Below are 23,069 nucleotides of genomic sequence, written 5' to 3' on the forward strand. Positions count from 1 at the left end.
CTACAATAAAACAATGCTAAAAAACACTAAATGTTCCTTACCGGGGGGCAGAGAGGCAGGAACACAACCAACTCACACGAAGGACACAGAGAGAGTGACACCCTTCATCACACCTGCTTTTAATGAGTTCCTGTGTTCCTCTTGATTGGTCCCAGCTGCTGACCTACTGCTACATTATCTTATCTTATCTTATATATATCTATATGTATATATCCACCAACCCCTCCTGACCCTGTACAGTAGAAAAGTAGATAGATAGATAGATAGATAGATAGATAGATAGATAGATAGATAGATAGATAGATAGATAGATAGATAGATAGATAGATAGATAGATAGATAGATAGATAGGCAGGCAGTGAATAAATGTATTATTACACCATCCAAAGCAGTTATGGGAATTATTCAACATTGCTTTTCTGTCTGCAGGACTAAAACCTTCACTTCTGTCATCTGATTGTAAAAACAAAACAAAAACAAACAAACTATCCAGTTATGCCACTTGGATAATATAATAATAATAATAATAATAATTCATTTTATTTGGAGGCGCCTTTCACGTCACCCAAGGTCACCTTACAGAATAAAAACAAGAAATACAATTAAAAATACAATAAAACATCCGTAAAAGCAACAATACAAATAACATAACAGTAAACAAACAAACTGGTGGGAAGTAGTATAAATATAAGCCATTATTTCTACAGGACTTACGCTTTTAAAGGTTCTAAGGTATTTAGCCCCAGTAGTACAGTAAACCAAACGGTTCATGTCATTAGTTTTGACATGTTCGGGAAAACAACATGTGAAATGTCGCCCTCTGGCGATGCTTCACGAAAAACCCCGAAACTAACATGAAACGATCAACATTAGCCGAACTATTTCAAGCATGGTGTCGACTACAATAAAATAAGATCTGGTTTAACAGTATTAACAATAAAACAAGTGCAGGAATAAATCCTAAAGGCTGATTTATGGTTCCGCGTTAAGCCTTAATTATGGTTCTGCGTCACAACCAACGCAGAGCACACGCCGTCACCGTGACGCCGTACGCTGTAGTCTACGGCGTAGGTTCTGCGTCGATTTAACGCAGGACCATAATTCAGGTTAAAGAATACAGCGGTGAGTAGCGCCTGTAGGGGCGTGGTCTCGGCTAACCGCCTGACCAATCAGCGCCGTGATACGTCACAACACTTCCGCTCTGCGCTGGCGCTGCCTTTCCGCCGAGCGGCTGCTGCGAGCGAGCAACTCCACGTAGCTCACAGACTCAAAACACGCCTAAAGGTAGCCCCCACAAACAGCTTTCTCAACTTACTAATGTCAGCACTGTTTTTAACGAAGGAAAGACAACAAATACGACTGTTAGTTCAGTGTGTATCACTGAGAGACAGAAAGGTGGCTGTGGTTAGCCTTTAGCTGAGAGTGCTACATGCTGTTTGAATGACTGCAGCTGCTCCTGCACGTTTCACTGGAGCTGACTCAGACATATTTGGCTCTTCATTAAAGTTCAGACTTGGAAGATTATACGTATGAAATAGGAATATGGAAATATAGCTGTCATCGTGTAACCGTGCTGTTTAAATACTTGCAGATGCCCCCAAAAAAGACAGAAGCTCCCAAACAGGCTCCATTAATTGGACGTTTTGGGACATCTCTAAAGATCGGGATTGTGGGATTGCCTAATGTTGGGTAAATAAAATACTATTAGCAATGTTGCTATTAACAAGTAATTTGTGTGATGGTTATTGGTACTTGGTTATTTGATTACCACTGATTCTGTTGTGACTGTTGCAGGAAATCCACCTTTTTCAATGTGCTGACCAAAAGCCAAGCGGCTGCAGAAAACTTCCCATTCTGCACGATCGACCCTAATGAGAGCAGGGTGCCTGTCCCAGATGAACGCTATGACTTCCTGTGCCAGTACCACAAGCCAGCCAGGTTTGTCTCATGACAGTGTTTCTTGACAGCTGGTTGTCGTTTCCCTAGCACCTATGCACTCACTGGTGCTCTCACTGTTTTCCGGTGTCTTGTCCCGACAGCAAGGTTCCTGCTTTTCTCAATGTCGTGGATATCGCTGGTCTGGTGAAGGGAGCTCATTCAGGGCAGGGACTGGGAAATGCTTTCCTTTCTCACATCAGTGCTTGTGACGCCATCTTCCATATGACGCGTGAGTAGAAACATGATCCAAGTGTGCAAAAGATTTGGGAGGCCACGATGGAGCCATTAATGTTTGTTAATGAATTCAGTCCATTTCTGGTTTGTTCTTCCCCTGTTTCAGGATTCATCGTGTTTCTGTTTTCTTATCAGGATGTCACTGCTTTTTTTTATTGTTAAGGTGCATTTGATGATGAGGATATTATCCACGTTGAGGGCAACGTTGACCCAGTGAGGGACATTGAGATCATCCATGAGGAGCTGCGGCTAAAAGATGAAGAAATGATCGGTCCAATCATGGACAAACTGGAGAAAACGGCTGTCAGAGGAGGGGACAAAAAACTCAAACCTGAATATGTAAGTAGAGAGCATTAATGTGTCTGTTGTCCCATTTTACATTTGAGCCCCTTTGGAGACTTTAGACATCAGATAACATACTTTATGGTGATTTTAGGATACTATGATCAAGATAAAGAGCTGGGTTGAGGAGGAGAAGAAACATGTCAGATTTTACCCTGACTGGAACGACAAAGAGGTAATGACATGTTTTGTTTACTCTTACCAAAATATTGTGTCCAAGTAGTCACTATGTTGTTGGGATTCTTACAAGACCCATAATTGTGTCGTTGCTGCAGAAAAATATTGCACATGTGCTTCTTTTTGGATATTTTAGACGCTCTGAGATCAGATGTATATTATCAGTTTGGTATAACTCTTACACTCAAATAACATGCATGACTGGTGAAATTGTTCAGAAACCGTCATCGTTAAATGTCTCCACAGATAGAGGTGCTGAACAAATACCTGTTTCTGACATCCAAGCCCATGATCTACCTGGTTAATCTGTCAGAGAAGGATTATATCAGAAAAAAGAACAAATGGTTTGTCAGATTTTTCTCTCTCACCATGTTTCTACGTATTCAGAAGATTTTTTTTCTTCCACAATAACCTTCATTGTGGCCTGTTTCTTTTTTATTATATTTTTCAGGTTGGCTAAGATCAAAGAGTGGGTAGATGCTCATGATCCCGGTGCCATGGTAATTCCCGTGAGTGGAGCTGTGGAGTCTAAACTACAGGACATGGAGGATGACGAGAGGAATAAATACTGCGAGGAGCAGAAGACGCAGAGGTCAGACAAACGCCTGCTTTAAGAATTTATTTAATCTGGTTATAGTTTTATATTGTTTCCTAGGATAGTTATGTCTAATAAATGTACTCGGATGCTTAAAAATCCACTTGACAGACTGTCAGAGTCCAGTGGTGTTTCAATCAACCATCCTAAATGCCTTTGTAAACAGAATAAGAGCAGACAGTCCTCATATTTCTCAGCCAAGACAATAGATTTACTTGATGAAACTGCAGTGAACTGAAAATAAACAGTTTATCAGTTAAATGTGATTACGTTTTGGCAGATATATTGTACAGGAGAATACTACTTCAGCATGCAAATTATGTTTTAATGTTGTATGAGACAAGTCAAATGTCTGCGATGCAAAACCCCGGATTTGAAATATTGTTGATTGTCACATCTCACGAGAAGGTTTGGGGCTTTAGTCATTAAATGCACTTTCAAAGATGCTTTTTTTGCTTGAATTTCTGCATCATGGTAAAGAATGTATTTATTTGTTTGTCTATTTTCTAGTGTTCTGACCAAAATAATAAAGACAGGTTATGCAGCACTACAGCTGGAATACTTTTTCACAGCTGGACCGGACGAGGTGCGAGCCTGGACCATCAGGGTGAGAGCTTTGATTAATGGACATTTGTAATATTTTGTAATCAACTGGTACATTTTTATATACTATGTAAAAACTGTAACTATGTATATAAAGCTAAAACTATGTATATATATATATGAATAGTCTTTATTTCAGTCTTAAGCCTTGTACAAGTTAAGCCATTTTTACAAGACAAAAAATAAAAAAGGTAAAACAAACATTGATTTTGCCGAAAAGGAGTAGGCTGAAGCCGTAGCTTATAGTGCCTACCCTTTTTATCTTGTGATCAACTTAAATCTGAAACATTAGCATTATTCCATGAAAACAAACAATGCATAAAGAAGACAAAAAAATAAATAAGACAAGATATAAAATTGACGTTTCACATTCTAGAATGTTTTTGATAATATACTTTATAGTTATAGTGTTTTATATTTATTTACAATATTTTCTTTAAACATTTTCTTGAACTTGTAGATAGAACTGCACATTTTTAGGTCGTTGTGATGTATGTGTGTGTGTGTGTATGTATGTATGTATGTATGTATATATATATATATATATATATATATATATATATATATATATATGTGTATATAGTGTGTGTAAAAGGCTTAGATTAAATTAGCATGTATTGTGGGGTCTGTTTTAATGTTCATTTGTAATAATACATTTAAAAGGTTTTCTGTGAGATGTAATATTTGTTATTTATTTGACGAGGGAAAAAAAGACAAATGTAACATTTGAGGGCAACACCGAATAGTTGATTAGGATACAATAAAAATTGTCATTTAAATTTTCTCTTGAATTACTAAAAACAGATTACGGTAGGGGACTTGCACATCTTGAACCAGGCTGGAATCTTTCAGTACTTATGTCAATGTTTTATACATTTACACTGAGGTTTTTTTAAGTGTCCGATTTAGTTTCTTTCTTTTTTTTTTTTTTAGATCCCCATAAAGATTGTGGATTTTGAGTTTTCTTTCATATTCGTGTAAAACTAACACACAGTCCTATCTTGAATCACTATTTTACTTTGAGCACTAGATTTAAACAGTTTATTTTTTTCATCATACTTTGACACAATGATCACAGTATAAAGACCAACTGGAGATCTGCTCTTCATTCTCCCTCCATTCTCCAGCGATGCATTCACAGTGATCCTGTGAAGACACAGTTTTCCCTCCCAGTGTGTGACATCACAAAGCATTGGAGCATTTCCATCAGTCAACACCGAATAAATGCCAATAAAACCAAGTGAAATTTTCTACTTGCTTTTTCACAGAACGATTATTGTTAGTAAAAACTAAGACTAAAACACTCATTTTGGTCCCCGTCATGCACCCAATTCCCACCTCCCAAGACAGTACAGGTGTTTAACAGCTGTGAATGGAAATGTTATAAATCCATTCCACCTCTGCGTCTTTCACACAGAGTGGCTGTGTGAGTGGAGCTATGTGGTTGTATGTGAAGTGAAAGTGTTTGTTTATGCTGAAATGCTTAAGTCTCGTCACGCTGAGATATTATAGATGTGATTTGAGCTTTTCTGCTGTGCTGTGCTCCAACAGAAAGGTACCAAGGCTCCTCAAGCTGCAGGAAAGATCCACACAGACTTCGAGAAGGGTTTCATCATGGCTGAGGTGATGAAGTTCGTCGACTTCAAAGAGGAGGGCAGTGAAAATGCAGCCAAGGTTTGTGCTTGAACAAAATCTTTTTTTCTGAACAACTAACATTCTATGTATAAATGTTGTGATCCTTTAAAAAAAAAAAAAAACTTTGTGCAGTCATAGTTTTCTCTCTTTTTCTCAGTCTGCCGGGAAGTACAGACAACAGGGCAGGAACCATGTTGTGGAGGACGGTGACATAATCTTTTTCAAATTCAACACACCCAATGCACCCAAGAAGAAATGATGGGACCAAGCAGCCACCAGGGGAGTGATTCAGAATACAGTTTAGTCTAACCCCAAGCTGCTGTGCTGGGTGTTGGTTTTCATTCTTCCCTTCTGAATTCAAAGGATAAACATGAAGTCGAAGTGACCCCGGTTCTGTGGACAACATACAATTTAACACATCCAGATTTAAAGTTTTTTCAATTTAATTTTTTGTTTGTTGGGACAAACTGTTTTAGTATTTAACATGTCGATGGAAAAAAAAAAAAAAAAAAACAAGTGAAAAGTGCATGACACACAAACAAAGTGCCAACATGCCTTTTCATTTAGATTTTTGATGAACATCAAACAAGCCTCATTGGTGACGTTATGTTTGATTATTTAAATCACAGAGCTAAGAGGCTTTGTTGGTAAAGGTTTCCCCCTCGGTTTGTTTCTTAAGTATTTATAAATACATGTTGCTTTCATTAACTGACAAGTTCTTCAATCCTAACAGGCCTCTTATTAAAGGCAGATGTGTTATGAAAGTGCTAAAATTGAGTATAAAGCAACATTCTCCCATGTGATTTTTTTTTTTTTTTTTTCTCTCTCTTCTACTTCAAATCTTTACCCTAGAAAGATGCTTTAAAATGTTCAACGTTCAGGAACTTCTCACTGATGTGTTTATATTAAAGAGAATGAAAACCATCGCTCCGTCTCACTTAGGGAAATGCTTTGCTGGGAGCTCGAGGGATATTGTTCTAGAAAGATCAAGGCAGATGTCGCTAACAACGCCTTGTAAAAACATCTGAACTGAAATCGTGTTAAATAAGCTGCTTTTATTGACCTCCTTTGGTTTGGTTATGACAAAACTTTGTTGTAAACTTTATCCTGCATAACAAAACAATGCTTTGCTGTGGATCATCTGGGTTGTTGGATTGAACACACATTTTCATCTTCTCATCGCACCCACAGTGTGAACATCTTTTGATTACGCACCGTCTTGTCACATTGTAGACAAAAATGAAAAATCGTGTTAGCTGAAGGGAGCAAAACGGTAAATAATGCCACCATCAATATGCATGTGTCAATAAAAGGGGGAAAAAGACTGTTGCTGCTTGATGTGTTTTGTTTTTTACAGTAAATGGGTAAGGGGTAGGGTGTGAAACCATGATATATGCTTCTGCAAGAGCTTTTAGAGTTTCATTATAATTTGTTTTAATTATGAGTTGATGACGGGACACAAGAAAACTTAAGTTGGGAAAAATTACATTACATTATATTCCCCACAACCCGAATCTGAATAAATCTGGTATAAAAAAAAGGTTTGGACAGGACATTTTATCTTCTCAAGAAGCCTCACATTTAAATATATTCATTTATTAATTGTAGAGATGACATACAAGAAAGGAAATGCAGTAAATACATACAGACTTAACTAATTGAGTGTAAAACCCCACAATCCTGCTGTAGGAAATTACCTGACCTTTGGATATGATTCCTGCAGCCAGTGAAGTTCACCAACTAGTAATGTGATTGATTTATTTATTTTTGTTTTCAAAAACACCATTGCATTGCTGTGTTCTGTAACATCTGTAGGAGCCAAAGATTTGGTGGCATTACCAGATACACCTCCCAGTTTTATGTACGGATCTGCGAATCAACATGATCCAGAGACTTCATCACCAGTCACAACACTAAAGGTTCCAGTGCCCATGGTTCGTAAGATGGTTAAAGGGGGCGATTTTATATTGATATCATACCTGTCTAAATTGAAAGTACCATTCTTTTGTCTACTTTAGATATTAAGGAGAGAAGTGTATATTTCTTCTGTAACGACGTGTCAGCACAAAGGTGTACAAGCAAATAATGCAAGGAGGTGTTGCTGCCCTGAGCTTCGGTGCATCCTTGTGGAAAAGGCCATTTGTTCTTGCCAGGACCCCTTAGAACATTGTACAATGAGGTACAGTTCAAATAGTCAGAACTGAAATGCTCATATCAGAGTACATATATCTGGACACTGTTTTACTGTCTCAGTAAACAAAGATGATAAATGAAAACTGCCACTCTTGAAGCAGGCTGATCTACTGTTCTTTGAAATTATTTTCATGTCACCACTTTAATAACTTTAAAGATGAATCAAAGAATGAATGAGCAATTTATGCCTCAATGAAATTGTTAATTTATTATTAGGTTAGAAACAAACAAATGTTCAGCTGGTATACATGGGGTTCTGTTTTTGATATATTTTTCTAATGAAACCAGACTGTTTAAATGAAGCCTAATAAACAGTTTCAAAACCGACTTGCATCGCTTGTCCTTTGTTGTTTTGGATCCTCGATGAAATCTATTGCATTTATATCACACCACTAATGTGGAAATTGCACCCAAGCACCAAAGAAGAAATGATGGGACCAAGCAGCCACCAGAGGAGTGATTCAGAATGCAGTTTAGTCTAACCCCAAACTGCTGTGCTGGGTGTTGGTTTTCATTCTTGCCTTCTGAATTCAAAGGATAAACATGAAGTCTAAGTGACCCCGGACAACAATCTCTTAGAATGACACCGCGGTTGAATTGGTTTGATATTGGATATTGGATATTCCACATTCAACACCCATAAAACTTGTGATACATACCACTGATTTTGGTCAAACCACTTGTGATGTGTTCATGTCATCTAGACTATATATCACAAAACAGTAATTATTAAAAAATCATATAAAAAATCATATATATGGGCTGATTTAAAAATCATATATATGGGCTGATTTAATGAACGTTTAATGAATTCAACACCCATAAAACTTGTGATACATACCACTGATTTTGGTCATATTGCTTGTGATGTGTTCATGTCATCTAGACTATATATCACAAAACAGTAATTATTAAAAAATCATATAAAAAATCATATATATGGGCTGATTTAAAAATCATATATATGGGCTGATTTAATGAACGTTTAATGAATTCAACACCCATAAAACTTGTGATACATACCACTGATTTTGGTCATATTGCTTGTGATGTGTTCATGGTTATCTAGACTATATATCACAAGAGAGTAATTATTATAAAATCATACTATGGGCTGATTTAATGAGGTTTAATGAATTCAACACCCATAAAACTTGTGATACATAACACTGATTGTTTTATGGGTGTTGAATTCATTAAATCAGCCCATAATATGATTTTATAATAATTACTCTCTTGTGATATATAGTCTAGATGACCATGAACACATCACAAGCAATATGACCAAAATCAGTGGTATGTATCACAAGTTTTATGGGTGTTGAATTCATTAAACCACATTAAATCAGCCCATATATATGATTTTTTAATAATTACTGTTTTGTGATATATAATCTAGATGACCATGAACACATTACAAGTGGTTTGACCAAAATCAGTCGTATGTATCACAAGTTTTATGGGTGTTGAATGTCGAATATCCAATATCAAACCAATTCAACCGCGGTTAGAATGACTACAATTTAACACATCCAGATTTAAAGTTTTTTCAATTTAATTTTTTGTTTGTTGGGATAAACTGTTTTAGTATTTAACATGTCGATAAAAAAAAATAAAACAAGTGAAAAGTGCATGACACACATACAAAGTGCGAACATGCCTTTTCATTTGGATTTTTGATGAACATCAAACAAGCCTCATTGGTGGTGTTATGTTTGATTATTTAAATCAGAGAGCTAAGAGGCTTTGTTGGTAAAGGTTGAATATATTGTGGAAATGTGGAATGTTGTGGACTAATGTGGAAATGGCAACTTTATTGACGCATGATGATTTCAGAACAACACTAGTGTCGTCCAAAGGCTTCACGGTTTCAACAACTGCATTCCTGTTCTGGACTCGCTCAATAAACAGGAAACACACGTCTACAAAAAAAACAGACTGACGTCTCCCTCGACCAATCACGTGTCGCCGGAACTCCGGCTCGACCAATGGGAGCAGAGACGAAGGGCGGGACTTCCTGAAATGCGATGCAAATTCTCCTGCCGAGCCTCGCTCGTCCCGCCTTTTCGTGTTTCCCGCACCGTCAATCAAAATAGAAAAAAAAATCGACCCGATTTTCGGCGATCAACGCTAGCCCCTTAGCCTTTGATAAAAATAATGATGTTCGGAGCCTAGCCGGCCCTGCCCCCGTCCCCCCCGGTCCCGCCGAGCCCGCTCTGCGCGGCTGAGCGTCGGTCGAGCATCGTCGTGGTGAGTGTTTCGTCTCTTTGTCGGTAGCTCTGCTGCTAACCAGCTCGACATGGGGAGCTAACCGCGCTAGCCTCGGAGTTCACAAAGTAAACAGTGTTTCTGGGCTCAAACCCCGCTGCTCCAGCCACCCCCACCCCCCCAGAGCCCGGTCCGACCCCGGGGTCCGGTCACCACCAGCCCCGCAGCCCCCGCTCCTCCCGGCCGGAGAGAGTGGGATGTTTTGCGGGCTTTTCTGGGCGGCAGGAGTAGACTACAGCAGAGTTTGGCCGAGTTTCCCCCCCTCTCCCCGCTAACAAGGAGAAATGGCGTCGGCGGACGTGGACAGCAGCCAGAGCGAGTTCCTGCAGGCCGGGGCGGACACGCAGGTATCCCGCTACAGATGTCATTACTGTCTGGGTGTGTTTGTGAGAGAGAGAGAGCATGGACTTCACACGTTTATCAGTTTTGATGGCATGGGGTGAAGCTCGTATACACTTCCTGTGTTCCCCCTCGATAACGGCCACCCACTTCACCCCTGGAAAACCCGCCCATAGTGGGTAGGGACGCTGGACCAGTCACTGGAGGTAGTGGGTCTGGCCCGGTGGTGGGGGGTTAGTGAGGGAGGTGAGGGGGACGGATGGGGACGGCTGGTGCCGTCCATAATCATAACAGAGAAGCTCACTTGTGTTTTAATAGCTCTCCCATCCCCCACGCTGCTGCCGCTCACTGGTGGTTATCTCACTGGTGTGTGGACTGCTGCCGTCACGTGACGGCCCTGTGCATCACAGCAAACTGCACGATCTGCTTCACTGTGGCTTTTTATATGTAACAATACTGTCTCCCAATTTATAACTGGTTTACACACTGTTTTGTTCACTGCTCCGGTCACGTGACTGTCCTTTTTTGCATCACAGCAAACTGCACGATCTCCTAACTGCTTCACTTTGGCCTTTTATTTTTATATACCGTATATTTATATATCGAGGGCCGAATAACAACCTCCTATCTGCAAAATTGTCTGATTGGTGTTTTTCACTTTGGATGACATCACAAGGTGGGCTGCACCTATTCAGCCTGAAGGGGTAGGATAGGGGTATCCTTAAAAAAATAGCATTCTACAAGAAAACAACACAGTTTTTTGTGTTTTCCCAAATTTTCAGATAGGTTATGTTCTTCGGCTAAAAAGTCTGTTCAAAATGGATGTAATGTATATTTTTTAGTCTGGAACAATATTTAAACAGTCTAATTTCTTAAATAACATTTCAAAGTGTTTAAATTCAACCAAATATTTGTAAAAATATATGTATTTTCCTACTATTTATTCTAAGTGAAATCTTTGGCAAGCTTCCCTTAAATGCCCAACACATTATTATTTTGGGGTTGTGTTTTGTATCTACAATATTTTAAGATTATTGCATTCCAGTGGCCAGGTATTTTGTATCTTTAGCGTCCAATTTTACATTTTAAAGACAGAAAAATAATTATACAAATGAATGCATTTAATAAAATAGCTATTAACATCATAGTTATCAACAATTTGTTCACTTTAACCTATTATTTATTGGTTTAAATGAATATTTGATAGAAATAATGCACCCGGACACAAAAATATGCATGTCATGTCATTGATATATATATATATATATATATATATATATATATATATATATATATATATGAACTCGAGGGCTGAATAACAACCTCCTATCTGCAAAATTGTCTATTGGTGTTTTTCACTTTGGATGACATCACAAGGTGGGCTGCACCTATTCAGCATGTAGGGGTAGGGTTAGGTTAGGATAGGGGTATCCTGTAAAAATAGCATTCTACAAGAAAACAACAGTTTTTTGTGTTTTCCCAAAAAAGTGAAATTTTCAGATAGGAGGTTTTGTTCTTCGGCCCTCGATATATAACACTGTCTCCCAATTTATAACTGGTTTACAGACTGTTTTGTTGACTGCTTTTGTCACGTCACTGTCCTTTCGCATCATAGCAAACTGCACGATCTCCTAACTGCTTCACTTTGGCCTTTTATATTAATAACTGCTTCACTTTGTCCTTATATAACACTTTTATTTATTTATATATAAATAACACTGTCTCCCAATTTATAACTGGTTTACCGACTGTTTTGTTGACTGCTTTTGTCACGTGACTGTCCTTTTGCATCATAGCAAACTGCACGATCTCCTAACTGCTTCACTTTGTCCTTTTTTTTAAAGATATTTTCTGGACTATAAGCCTCACCTGCACATAAGCCACGTCCGCTCTATTTTTTAAAAAATAATAAAAAAAAGATATGCAAGCCGCAGATATTTATGTTGTTAGATTAGATATTTACTACATGTACAGAAGGATTTTGAACTGTAAATGATGTATATGTTTGTACCTAAATAGATCCTTTCCTAACAGTGCCTTTAAAACAGCAACAACTTTGCTGATTAAAACAGGACAGAACCAAGAGAAAAGAACTGGTTTATTTATCTGTTTTGAAATCTGCTTTTACCTATTTCTATCTGCTAAAGAAGTAGTAGTGTATTCTTCTTCGCATTTATTTTGTCTTAGTTTTGATTCTAATTCTGGTTACAGCGCCCCGAGTGGTGGAAGAAAAATCCACAGAATAGCTGCACCTTTGTATAAGCCCCTTTGTTCAAAACCTAGGAAAAAGGTAACGGCTTATAGTCCAAAAAATATGGTGTGTGTGTGTGTGTATGAATATATAACAACACAACAATGTCTCCGAATTTATAACTGGTTTACAGGATTGTTCCACCTTTTCTTTGAGCTTATCTGGAGTTAAGTTGAATTACCTTAATGTATTTGTTTCTTCTTCTTTTTCTTTTTTCTAACATAAGTATTCGCTGTATTCCCAGACGACAGACATGTCAGCCATTCAGTTGACGGGTTCAGACCGATGGGAAGTGTTGACTCCCGTCTCGGCTTCAAAGGAAGACCACGGAGCCGTCCACATTCCAAACTCTGGGATCGTCACGTCCAACGGGCAGTACGTGCTTCCAATTGGGGGTCTTCCCAATCAGCCCATTTATGTTACAGCATCTGGGAGCGAGGGTGCAGCGAACGGAGTGTCAGGCATTCAATATCAGGTGAAGAGTGATGTAAACGCATTTAAGATGCATTTAGAGCGCTTTTCAATCCATTATTATACTCACACCTGCCACCCTTCTTCTAGGTTATCCCCCAAATACAAAATGCAGATGGTACAATTGCAGGATTCCCAACACAAGGATTGGATGATGGTACAGGGCAAATTCAGCTCCTCCAGGATGGAAGTCAAGGCAGCATAGGAATTAGCTGTGCCACATCAGCAACTACAGACCTCCTGACACAGGCGGGTCAAGTTCAGTCAATCCAATTGGCTGGGGGCACAGCCTACACCGGCAACGTAGGGCTTCCCGGCAACATAACATTCGTCCCTATTAACAGTGTGGATCTGGAGTCGCTAGGGCTCACGGGGGCTCAGACTGTCCCCATCGCGACGGGGGTAACGCCCGAGGGCCAGTTGATCATGAGCGGCCAGACGCTGGAGAGTCAGGGCCAGGACGGCGCCAAACAGTCGATGGTGACGGTGAGTGACCCCAGTGCCAACCACGAGCTCTACGTGCCAACCACAACCACTTCCTCCTCCGGCTCCTCTCAGCTCCCCGAGACGATCGATGGCACTGGGGTTCTCACCCAGGCCACGGCCGTGTCTGCAGGCGTGACCGATCACTCGTCAGAGAACTACAACTCCCATAACCACCTGCAGCAAATCCAGGTCAGATTGGGTTTTTCTCATAATATATACATGTGACAAACTTGTTTACTTTAGTAAGGATAAGTCCTTAGATCAGTTTGGTATTTTGCAAGATTTTAAGTGAAATAACAACATTTGTTGAGTTTATAGGGATAGTTTTTTCTCAAAGTTATGAAATTCCTACAAATCTGTCTTTGGTCCAGGTGATGATCAGATTTGATTTGACTTCCTAGGTGCTCATCTGACTGTGTCGACTATTGTCTTATTTTACTCTTGTGCTCTGATTTAGTTTAAAAGTTTAATCATTTTGTAGAAGTTTGTATACAACAGCTCAAAATTTTAGACGTTAATCATACATTAATACGTCTCAGAGTAAATTATCTTCTTTTATTTGCCATCCTAAACTGAGTTATTATGGCATAAACACTAGTGTATAGATTTCAAATGATTGCCAAACATACAGGACTGTCTCAGAAAATTAGAATATTGTGATAAAGTCCTTTATTTTCTGTAATGCAAAAATGTCATACATTCTGGATTCATTACAAATCAACTGAAAAATTGCAAGCCTTTTATTATTTTAATATAGCTGTAAGCCATGATCAGCAATATTAAAATAATAAAAGGCTTGCAATATTTCAGTTGATTTGTAATAGAATAGAATAGAATAGAATATCCTTTATTTTCTCCCTCAGTGGGGAAACTTATTTTGTTGCAGCACACATATACACACATATAGGGGAGGGGTAAAAGGACTGAAAAGTCAGAAATAAAAAATATATAAAAAATACAAAAGATATGTATAAAATATGTATAAAATATGTATAAACAGGATATGAACAGTATATACAGATAAACAGTGCAATAATGAATCCAGAATGTATGACATTTTTGCATTACAGAAATAAAGGACTTTATCACAATATTCTAATTTTCTGAGACAGTCCTGTATTGGTGAAGGGTTCTAATTGGATATTTCAATTCAATATTATTTATATAGCGTCTAATACAACAGATGTTGTCTCTAGACGCTTTCCAGAGATCCATATTTCATATTTCTTTTACGTGGTCTGAAGTGTTTTGTTAAACATTTTTATACACAGTAAATGAAACAACTCTGTGGCTCCTCATGGTGTAGGTATCCTCTGCCAATGCTACCACTATCTCCCAGCCCATCCTGCAGCTGTCTGGAGACACTCAGGCCCAGGTCCAGGATCTGACTGCAGGAGGTCAGACCATGCAGAGCGTGCAGCTAGTGAACCCAGGGACGTTCCTGATCCAGGCCCAGACTGTCACAGCTACTGGACAGATCCAGTGGCAGACCTTCCAGGTAGGGCTTGCTGTGTTTTGGTGCTAAAATTACTGTACAGTGAGAAAAAAATTTTGGGAATGCTGAAATAAATACTTCTTTCAGGTTCAGGGGGTCCAGTCACTCCAGGGGCTCCAGTTGCCCCAGGGACAAGGTCAAGCCCAGCAGTTGACTCTCGCTCCGGTCCAGACGCTTCCGTTAACCCAAACGGGCCAGGTCAGCCTACCCAACCTTCAGACGGTGACGGTCAACTCCACGACGCAGTCTGGAATTCACTACGTACATGGAGATGATGCAAGCAGTCCAGCTGGTATGGATATAACCTTCCTTATAGCGCTTTTCCACTAGTACCTATTAGGGCTGGGGATCGATTCAAATGTCAAGAATCGATTCGATTCAGAATCGATTATCAAGATTTGATTCGATTCCGATATTGATTTGGGTTAGTGTTATTAAAACTGTTTTTTGAGCTGTTGCATGAATTATATGACTGTAGTTATGCAACATATGAATACTAGTATTATATTGAGGATCATCAGCAAGTATTGCAGCTAATGATGCTGTAAGGACCAATCAGCTCCCAGAATGCTGATAGAACTGCTTTCAGAAACATGTGGGTCAGAATTATCAAACAGATCCAGGGAGGAAACAGAGTCGGATGAAATCAGTTTTATTTTTTCCCACATTCCGTTTTTATTTGTTCCATTTTCTGTCTATTTTGGTTTTTAATTTTTGAGCATTTGATTTTTAGCATTTTTTGCAAATGTAACCCCAAGACAGTATATAAAGTAATGAAATATAGACAATTTATGCAATTATAACCTAACACTTTAATGTTTTCATACCTTTAAACATATTTAAAGGCAAAAACATGGCACCAGTTATTCTCGTGTCCAACAAAACATTCCTTTTTTGGGGATAAACAAAAAAATAACCAAAAGTTATAATGTAATGATGAAAAAAAAATAAATACATAAATAAATAAAAGAAGAAGAAGGGGGAAAAAAAAAACCCTCCAAAAATTAAAAAGAAATTGATCTTTAGACATATGAATCAATTTTTAGGAATTAATATGAGAATCGATTTAGAATTGGGAAATCGATTTTTTTTCAACACAGGCTTAGTACCTATTCAGCCCGACTCGTCGTCGCGGCTCCACCCGTTTCGTCCCCGTTTGTTTTTCCACAGCCAGGTGAGAAGTGGGCGGGTTGGTCTGACGGCCCCGCCCCCCGACCAATCGGTGGCGTGGAGGGTGGTGACGTCAGAAATAGTCCCGGCTCAGCCCGGTTAGAACCTCGGCAGAATGGGTACAGAAAAAGTATCTGCTTGGCGCGGCTCTACCCGTCTTGGCCCGTAGTGGAAAAGCGCAAGACGGGGGCGTGGCGGGTAGAAGCGAGCTGAGTAGGTACTAGTGGAAAAGCGCCATTAATGTCCATCTCTTAGTCCGCTCATTATTTCCTCAATAACAGACTTCCTCAGTCTTCTCCCTGTCTGGTTGCTTCTCTCCTGGTCCAGGTATCCAGATAAAGGAGGAACCAGATTCGGAGGAATGGCAGCTGGGTGGAGACTCCACGCTGAACCCCAGCGACCTGAACAACCTGCGCGTTCAGATGGTTGACGAAGACATGGAGACGCAGGGCGGGGAGGGCAAGAGGCTCCGCAGAGTAGCTTGCACCTGCCCCAACTGCAAAGAGTCCGGAGGAAGGTGGGTGGTTCAAAACACTTTACCCCTGCAGACCGTAAGCTCATCTAAATGTTTAATAGTCCACACTTGTATGGCACCGTTTAAACCTCCTCTTAGAAAGAGCTTTCCAGTCTGAGTCTCATTCATGAGCACACCAAGGGCAGTGTGGGGGTTCAGTGTCCTGCACGAGAATACGTCAACAGAAGATCAGCTGCTTTGCATCCACTCACTCCGGGCTTTTCTCTCTGTCTTACAGAGGCTCGGGCATGGGGAAGAAGAAGCAGCATATCTGCCACATCGTCGGCTGTGGGAAGGTCTACGGGAAGACGTCTCATCTGCGAGCTCACCTGCGCTGGCACAGTGGGGAGAGACCCTTCGTCTGTAACTGGATGTACTGCGGGAAGAGGTTCACCAGGAGTGACGAGCTGCAGCGGCACCGGCGGACGCATACAGGTGAGTTCATCGTCCTCACGTTCTTTCTTGAGGCTCTATATGAAAGTTTATCACAATGCAAACACGTTTTTTATTCCACAAGACTTACAGGACTGTCTCAGAAAATTAGAATATTGTGATTTTCTGTAATGCAATTACAAAAACAAAAATGTCATACATTCTGGATTCATTACAAATCAACTGAAATATTGCAAGCCTTTTATTATTTTAATATTGCTGATCATGGCTTACAGCTTAAGAAAACTCAAATATCCTATCTCAAAAAATTTGAATATTCTGGGAATCTTAATCTTAAACTGTAAGCCATAATCAGCTATATTAAAATAATAAAAGGCTTGCAATATTTCAGTTGATTTGTAATGAATCCAGAATGTATGACATTTTTGTTTTTTTAATTGCATTACAGAAAATAAAGATCTTTATCACAATATTCTAATTTTCTGAGACAGTCCTGTACTTGAATCAAATGTTTCCAGAGAGAGTTTGTGACTGTGCACTTTTCAACATCAATGAACAGCTATTTACATAGAAACTCAGCCCCCACCTCTATTGAGGGGAGTTTCTGAGTTTGATATCTGTCCTGTAGCTTTAAGCGACCATGCAACCATGCAACTGGACATAAATTATCCTTGGATAACCCTTAAAGCATGTTATTAGTGTAGGAAAGTATGAGCTCACGCTTAGAAACACTTAACGGAGTCCAATCACTCACCACACTGGGAGAAAAACCCATGAATGGTTGTTTTATTATGAAAAACCTGTACTTCCCTCTTCTTAAAGGTAGATTTTTGACTTGACATCAGTTGAATTGGTCAGTTGGTTGACAATCATTGAATAAGACACTGCAGATCTTCCCTGACGTGGCATTTTGTGCAGCTTGTAGTGAACTCCTCCGTCCTCAGGAGGCCCGGCTAAAATCCAGTTGAATGATGAAAGTAGATACTCATCCAGCTTTGGGAGGTCTGGCATCATTCAAAGTCTGTCCTCAAGTTTCTGTCTGACTTTTGCTGGTGGTTTTTGAACTGGACACGAGGTGTCAGACCTTATTTGTTAAGAATGATGGGCCACCCTCCATATTGGGTTGTTTTCCCCTTTGATGCAGAGAAGTGGTTGGTTTTACTCTTCTGTACGTTGGAAGACAGACTGAGGTTCCTTCAGTGACTTTTAAAAGCCAACAGGGCTCCCTCTGCCTTTTATATGGTTTATGTGACATTTATGCCTGACTCATGGGACGTGAGTCCGTCTTTTAGTACGGCCGGTCTTGATCGGATGCTTTTTTTGAACGCGTTCTGGAACTTGCATTAAAAGAGACTTGATTTCTTTTGGGTTACAACGGCCAAGCAGGCTGAGGGGAAACCCAGTCTGGTGCTGTATCCCATCATTACAGACTCTCCAGTGCTCAGAGGAATTATTTGTGCCTCAGAAGGGAGAAACAGCAAACAGATGTCGTCTAGGTGCAGCTTTCCCTCTACGGGCGGAGACCAGCTCACATCTGTGCAGCAACATTTTGGCCTTATGGATGCTGTTCAATGAGATAAATACATCCTTAGAAAAAAACATGTCAATGAAATTATATTTTAAAAATGTGAACAGATAATATAGTATTAAATATAGTAAATAAAAAAACAACTTTTCATTGGATAAATGTTAATTATCTCCCTTTATTAATTTTTTTAACACTTTTAACATTTCTGAGGACTTTTATTCTTGTAATTCCACATCTCTTAATTTCCATAATGTAGCATATTTTTACAGTGTCTTTAAGCATGTTATTGCAAGCTACACGTCCATGTGTATTTGTTTTGTTAACCTTCAGGAAAAACTATAACAGGAACACGCCCTCCATGTTAGAGAAATACTTCATGAACGACTCTCGTTAGTCGTAGTAACCGTTTACTCGTGTGTTATAATCCACCCAACCACACCGTTGCTTGCTGCCTTCTCTGTTTTGTTGTTGGACTGATTGATTTGGTGACCTTTAGGACAAATGACCCAGCGTTGAAGTTGGTGAAGTTTAACCCGTGCTGCTCCTTCATCTACCTCAAAAATTGTGACTGCCCTTTATTTAGATATATAACCAGTGGAGAAAAAACAAATAAATAGATCTAATATATGCATTTCAATGTATTTACTATAATGGCTGAAAGGGCGTTTCCTTGCATGTTTAGAAGGTTGTACTTTATTTTAATGTGGTTTGTGGGTCTGTGCCGGCAACGCCCAGTCTGCCGCTTGTGTGTGGGAGCTCTCGTGACAATGCCGGCATGAATCATCATCTGTGTTTGCGGCCGCTGGCAGTCAGGACCAGCTGAAGTTACGGAGGAAACTACGGTTCTGGGAGCACCTGGGCACCAAGGAGCTTTGCAGGGTGGGGGGATTCTGGGAGTAGTAGTCTTCCTCATGTTATTTATTTATAGTGGAGATGTGCAGGCTCCTTGCATACAGGACTGTCTCAGAAAATTTGAATATTGTGATTTTCTGTAATGCAATTACAAAAACGTCATACATTCTGGATTCATTACAAATCAACTGAAATATTGCAAGCTTTTTATTATTTTAATATTGCTGATCATGACTTACAGCTTAAGAAAACTCAAATATCCTATCTCAAAAAATTAGAATATTCTGGGAATCTTAATCTTAAACTGTAAACCATAATCGGCAATATTAAAATTTTAATTGCATTACAGAAAATAAAGAACTTTATCACAATATTCAAATTTTCTGAGACAGTCCTGTATATGACTTTGATTACATAAGATATGGTAGGTACTGTGTGTGTGTTGGTTCTCAGCCAGAAAAAAGGTAGAATACTATTTTATACAAGCAGGTGAAGTAAGTTCAGTCATCCTGGAGGGATTCTGGTAGAGGTGTAGCTCCTCCACGTTGAGTCGAGGTGTTGTGGGGCTTGTCTGACCCGGTGAAGGCCCTGAGGCGACTCGGGACACCTGGAGAGGTCTTACTTTAGCTGGCCTGAAAACCCCTGGAGTCCTGGATGAATTTGAGGGGGTAACTGGGGAGAGGGAGGTCTGGGCGTCTGGTTAGAACTACAGGACTAATCCACGTTCTCATGTGGGATGTGACTGAATGAATGACCATGGTATATAACTACGTTTACATGCAGTCAAAATTCGGGTTATTGCTAATATTCCGGTTACTGAAACATTCGGAATATTCCGTTTACATGCGTGAGCAAACAGGGTTATCCCTGTATACATGGTAATTAATCATTTGTGATATCTGGATCAAACCAGCGACGCACGGAGAACATCATGACGCAATTACCGTCATTTCCGCTTCTTCTTCCTGTATCCAAATTCAAAACAAATGCTGCTTCGCGTAACTTTTCTCTCACCTTCTTGTAAATCTCGCTATCCCGGTACTTTCTACCGTCTACAAATGCCAAAATGTTCATATCCTTCATTACATTTATAAAATGATTAGTCTCCTCCTCACTCCAAAAGTGTGGCGTGGTCTTGCGTTTCTCCGTGTTTATAAGAACTTCCTGGACTCAAAAGACCAGGATTCCTTGCGAACAGAGCATGCGCAGAAAACAAATTCCTGTTCCGTTTGATCGGGGTATCCCGGGTTTTAAAAGGAGTAACCCAGGGGTCATATTCGGGTTTTTAAAAACCGGAATATGAGCAAATTCGGGTTATTCAAAGGGGTAATTGGTGTTTACATGCCGTGCAAATTCGGGTTATTACCAATATTCGGGTTTTAAAAGGGTTATTGACTCCATGTAAACGCAGTCACTGAGTGACGTGGCGTTCTTGTTTGTCCCCGAATCCCGTCTCACGTCTGCGCTTTGACCCGGCAGGAGAGAAGAAGTTTGTGTGCATGGAGTGCTCCAAGAGGTTCATGCGGAGCGACCACCTGGCCAAGCACATAAAGACTCACCAGAACAAAAAGGGTGGGGTTCCCTCATCCACGTCTCCGCCCACCACGGACACCGTCATCACTACAGACGGAACCACGCTCATCCTCCAGACCACCGCCGCCACTGCCCATGACCTCGTAGCCAATCAGGAGATCCCTCTGCAACTGGTCACCGTGGCGCCCGGTGAGGTGTTGGAATGAGGGAGGCGGAGGGGGGGATGTGGGGTGAATGGGTGAGGTGGCTTTTCTGAGAAGTGGCCAATCACAGGGACCTCTTGGGCTTTTTCTTCCCCTCTTACCGTCTTCTTTTTTTTTTTAATATGGATATATACGTAAATATATATGACAAATATATATATATATATTTTAAGTGAGAGTTATCTTGACTTTGTTTTTTGCAGTCTTTTTATAGGGGGGCAAAGAAATAACATTAAATTGTGGTTGCTATGTAAACAAGCGTAAACACAAAGAAAAAAAATTAACACTCAAAAAACACGACATGAATACTCGAAACGATGAAATGCCTTATTTTGTATGATACTCTTGTATAAGATGCTGGAGGTGCATGTGTTTTTTTTTGTTTTTTTTGGTTCTTTTTTTAAGCTTTGCAGATGTAACTGTAATGGAGATAAATGTGTTTTGCGACAGAGAGAAGAACCTTACGGGGACTGTGTTTTAATCACATGCAGGTTCTGACTAAACCGAGCTCTGTTTGAAGCCGCGCAGCACCAAGCCGCCATCAACCCGTTGCAAACGCTGTTTTAAATGAACGGACGTAATCGTTTTTAAAGGAATCCGTCAACATTTCAGTTGACAAAGCAGCTTCTTGGCTTAAGTTTACCCAAAACACGGGGGATAAAGACTGAGATCAAGATCTGTCGACACCTCAAGGGTATATTAGTCGACGTGTCCCGTCTTTGTACACAGGTTCGAGACAGAAACCGCTTCTTAGAGCTCAAAACCTAAAAGCCGAGAGAGTCAAGCTCGGTCCCTCCTGCTATAAGTAGTAAACAGTGACCTCACGTAGAGACATAACTTGAGACAAGAAGGTAAATATATTTTACACTTTTCCCTTTTTAATACACGGTAGTTTCACGTCATTGTTGACACTTTGATGGGCCATTGAATCCATGCTGCACCGCTGCAAGCAGAGCGCAGGTCAAGCTGGTGGTCAGAGGAGGGCGACAGTGCTGCTGTTAACGGTTTCCACCTCAGTGAGGACGGAGATGAGAAAGAAAAAAAATACAGATGCAAGCCGCTCTGACGAAGGGCAACTTCTTCCAGCATCTGGTCAGGCTGCACAGATTGTCCCATCTATCCTCACGAGCACCGTCCGCTGTGCTTCTTCACATATTTAAAAAAAAAAAAAAAAAAAATGAAACAAAAAAAAAACTCTTTTACATGTTTTTGTTGGGAATTCACCTTGTTTTTACATGTTTTTTTTGGGAATTCACCTTGTATCTGTTTTTCTTTTTGATGTCTTGCTACCAATCTGGGTGTCATGTAAACCAGAGCCACGCTGATGGTGGCTCTTTCAGTTTTGAAGTTTTCAGCGATCGTTCCTGAGATCCTGCAGAACCGTCGTCCCGTCGGCTGCAGGAGCCGCGCGGCGGAAATGGATGCAGCGAGCCGGCAGCTGAAGGCGTCATCCAACATTCCAGTTGGACAGCAAACTATGTGGGACTGGTTTTGCAATAACGGCTCTGATGATGTCACTCAAAAGGAAAACAATCATGCCATTGTTTTTTGTCGTTTGTTTTGTTTTAATTAATGTAACCCTTTTCCTTGGTATGTCATGTTTGTAGCATTCATTTACATGTATATTATCTTATTTTCACATTGTTTATAGAAGCCATTACTTAGTTATCTGAATTTGTTGTATCGAAACCTTTTATTTTAAGTGATTTTCTTTTTTTTTTTTTTAAGAATTGATGTAAAAATTGAATGTTACCTTTTTGTAAAACCTTTTTTCAAATGGATCACAATAAAAGTCTTGAAACCTTCCAGAGGGTGAAAGCACGAAGAGTTACACTTTTTTTAGGCTCAT

At 39.9% G+C, this 23,069-nt stretch overlaps 2 protein-coding genes across 6 annotated transcripts; both read left to right on the forward strand.

Annotated features, from left to right (window-relative positions):
* The first annotated feature begins 1,211 nt into the window (after positions 1-1,211).
* LOC133462350 (obg-like ATPase 1) lies at positions 1,212-6,849 on the forward strand. The gene is made up of 11 exons (XM_061743561.1): positions 1,212-1,284; positions 1,592-1,689; positions 1,795-1,938; positions 2,040-2,167; positions 2,336-2,511; positions 2,609-2,689; positions 2,938-3,035; positions 3,143-3,283; positions 3,797-3,893; positions 5,441-5,563; positions 5,682-6,849. Exons 2-11 carry the CDS (start codon positions 1,592-1,594, stop codon positions 5,781-5,783), a joined length of 1,188 nt encoding a protein of 395 aa, XP_061599545.1. The 5' UTR covers positions 1,212-1,284; the 3' UTR covers positions 5,784-6,849.
* Positions 6,850-9,769: 2,920 nt separating this feature from the next.
* LOC133462691 (transcription factor Sp3-like) lies at positions 9,770-23,045 on the forward strand. Of its 5 annotated transcripts, none has more exons than XM_061744065.1 (8): positions 9,770-10,332; positions 12,802-13,050; positions 13,137-13,721; positions 14,839-15,030; positions 15,115-15,319; positions 16,489-16,714; positions 16,950-17,146; positions 20,964-23,045. In XM_061744065.1, the coding sequence occupies exons 1-8, from the start codon at positions 10,270-10,272 to the stop codon at positions 21,221-21,223; spliced, it is 1,977 nt and encodes a 658-aa protein (XP_061600049.1). In that variant the 5' UTR covers positions 9,770-10,269; the 3' UTR covers positions 21,224-23,045. The 5 variants fall into 5 exon arrangements, with proteins under 5 accessions (XP_061600049.1, XP_061600051.1, XP_061600050.1 ...); XM_061744067.1 differs by having other exon boundaries at positions 16,525-16,714; XM_061744066.1 differs by having other exon boundaries at positions 12,820-13,050.
* The last annotated feature ends 24 nt before the right edge of the window (positions 23,046-23,069 follow it).

Source organism: Cololabis saira, chromosome 16 (genome assembly GCF_033807715.1).
Source record: "Cololabis saira isolate AMF1-May2022 chromosome 16, fColSai1.1, whole genome shotgun sequence".
NCBI lineage: Eukaryota > Metazoa > Chordata > Actinopteri > Beloniformes > Belonidae > Cololabis > Cololabis saira.

Coding starts and splice junctions, on each gene's coding strand:
- LOC133462350 (XM_061743561.1), top strand. CDS start 1,592: ATGCCCCCAAAAAAGACAGAAGCTCCCAAACAGGCTCCATTAATTGGA. Junction 2,512..2,608: donor AAAAACTCAAACCTGAATAT/GTAAGTAGAGAG, acceptor TGGTGATTTTAG/GATACTATGATCAAGATAAA. Junction 3,284..3,796: donor GAGGAGCAGAAGACGCAGAG/GTCAGACAAACG, acceptor TCTATTTTCTAG/TGTTCTGACCAAAATAATAA.
- LOC133462691 (XM_061744065.1), top strand. CDS start 10,270: ATGGCGTCGGCGGACGTGGACAGCAGCCAGAGCGAGTTCCTGCAGGCC. Junction 13,722..14,838: donor ACCACCTGCAGCAAATCCAG/GTCAGATTGGGT, acceptor CTCATGGTGTAG/GTATCCTCTGCCAATGCTAC. Junction 16,715..16,949: donor TGCAAAGAGTCCGGAGGAAG/GTGGGTGGTTCA, acceptor TCTGTCTTACAG/AGGCTCGGGCATGGGGAAGA.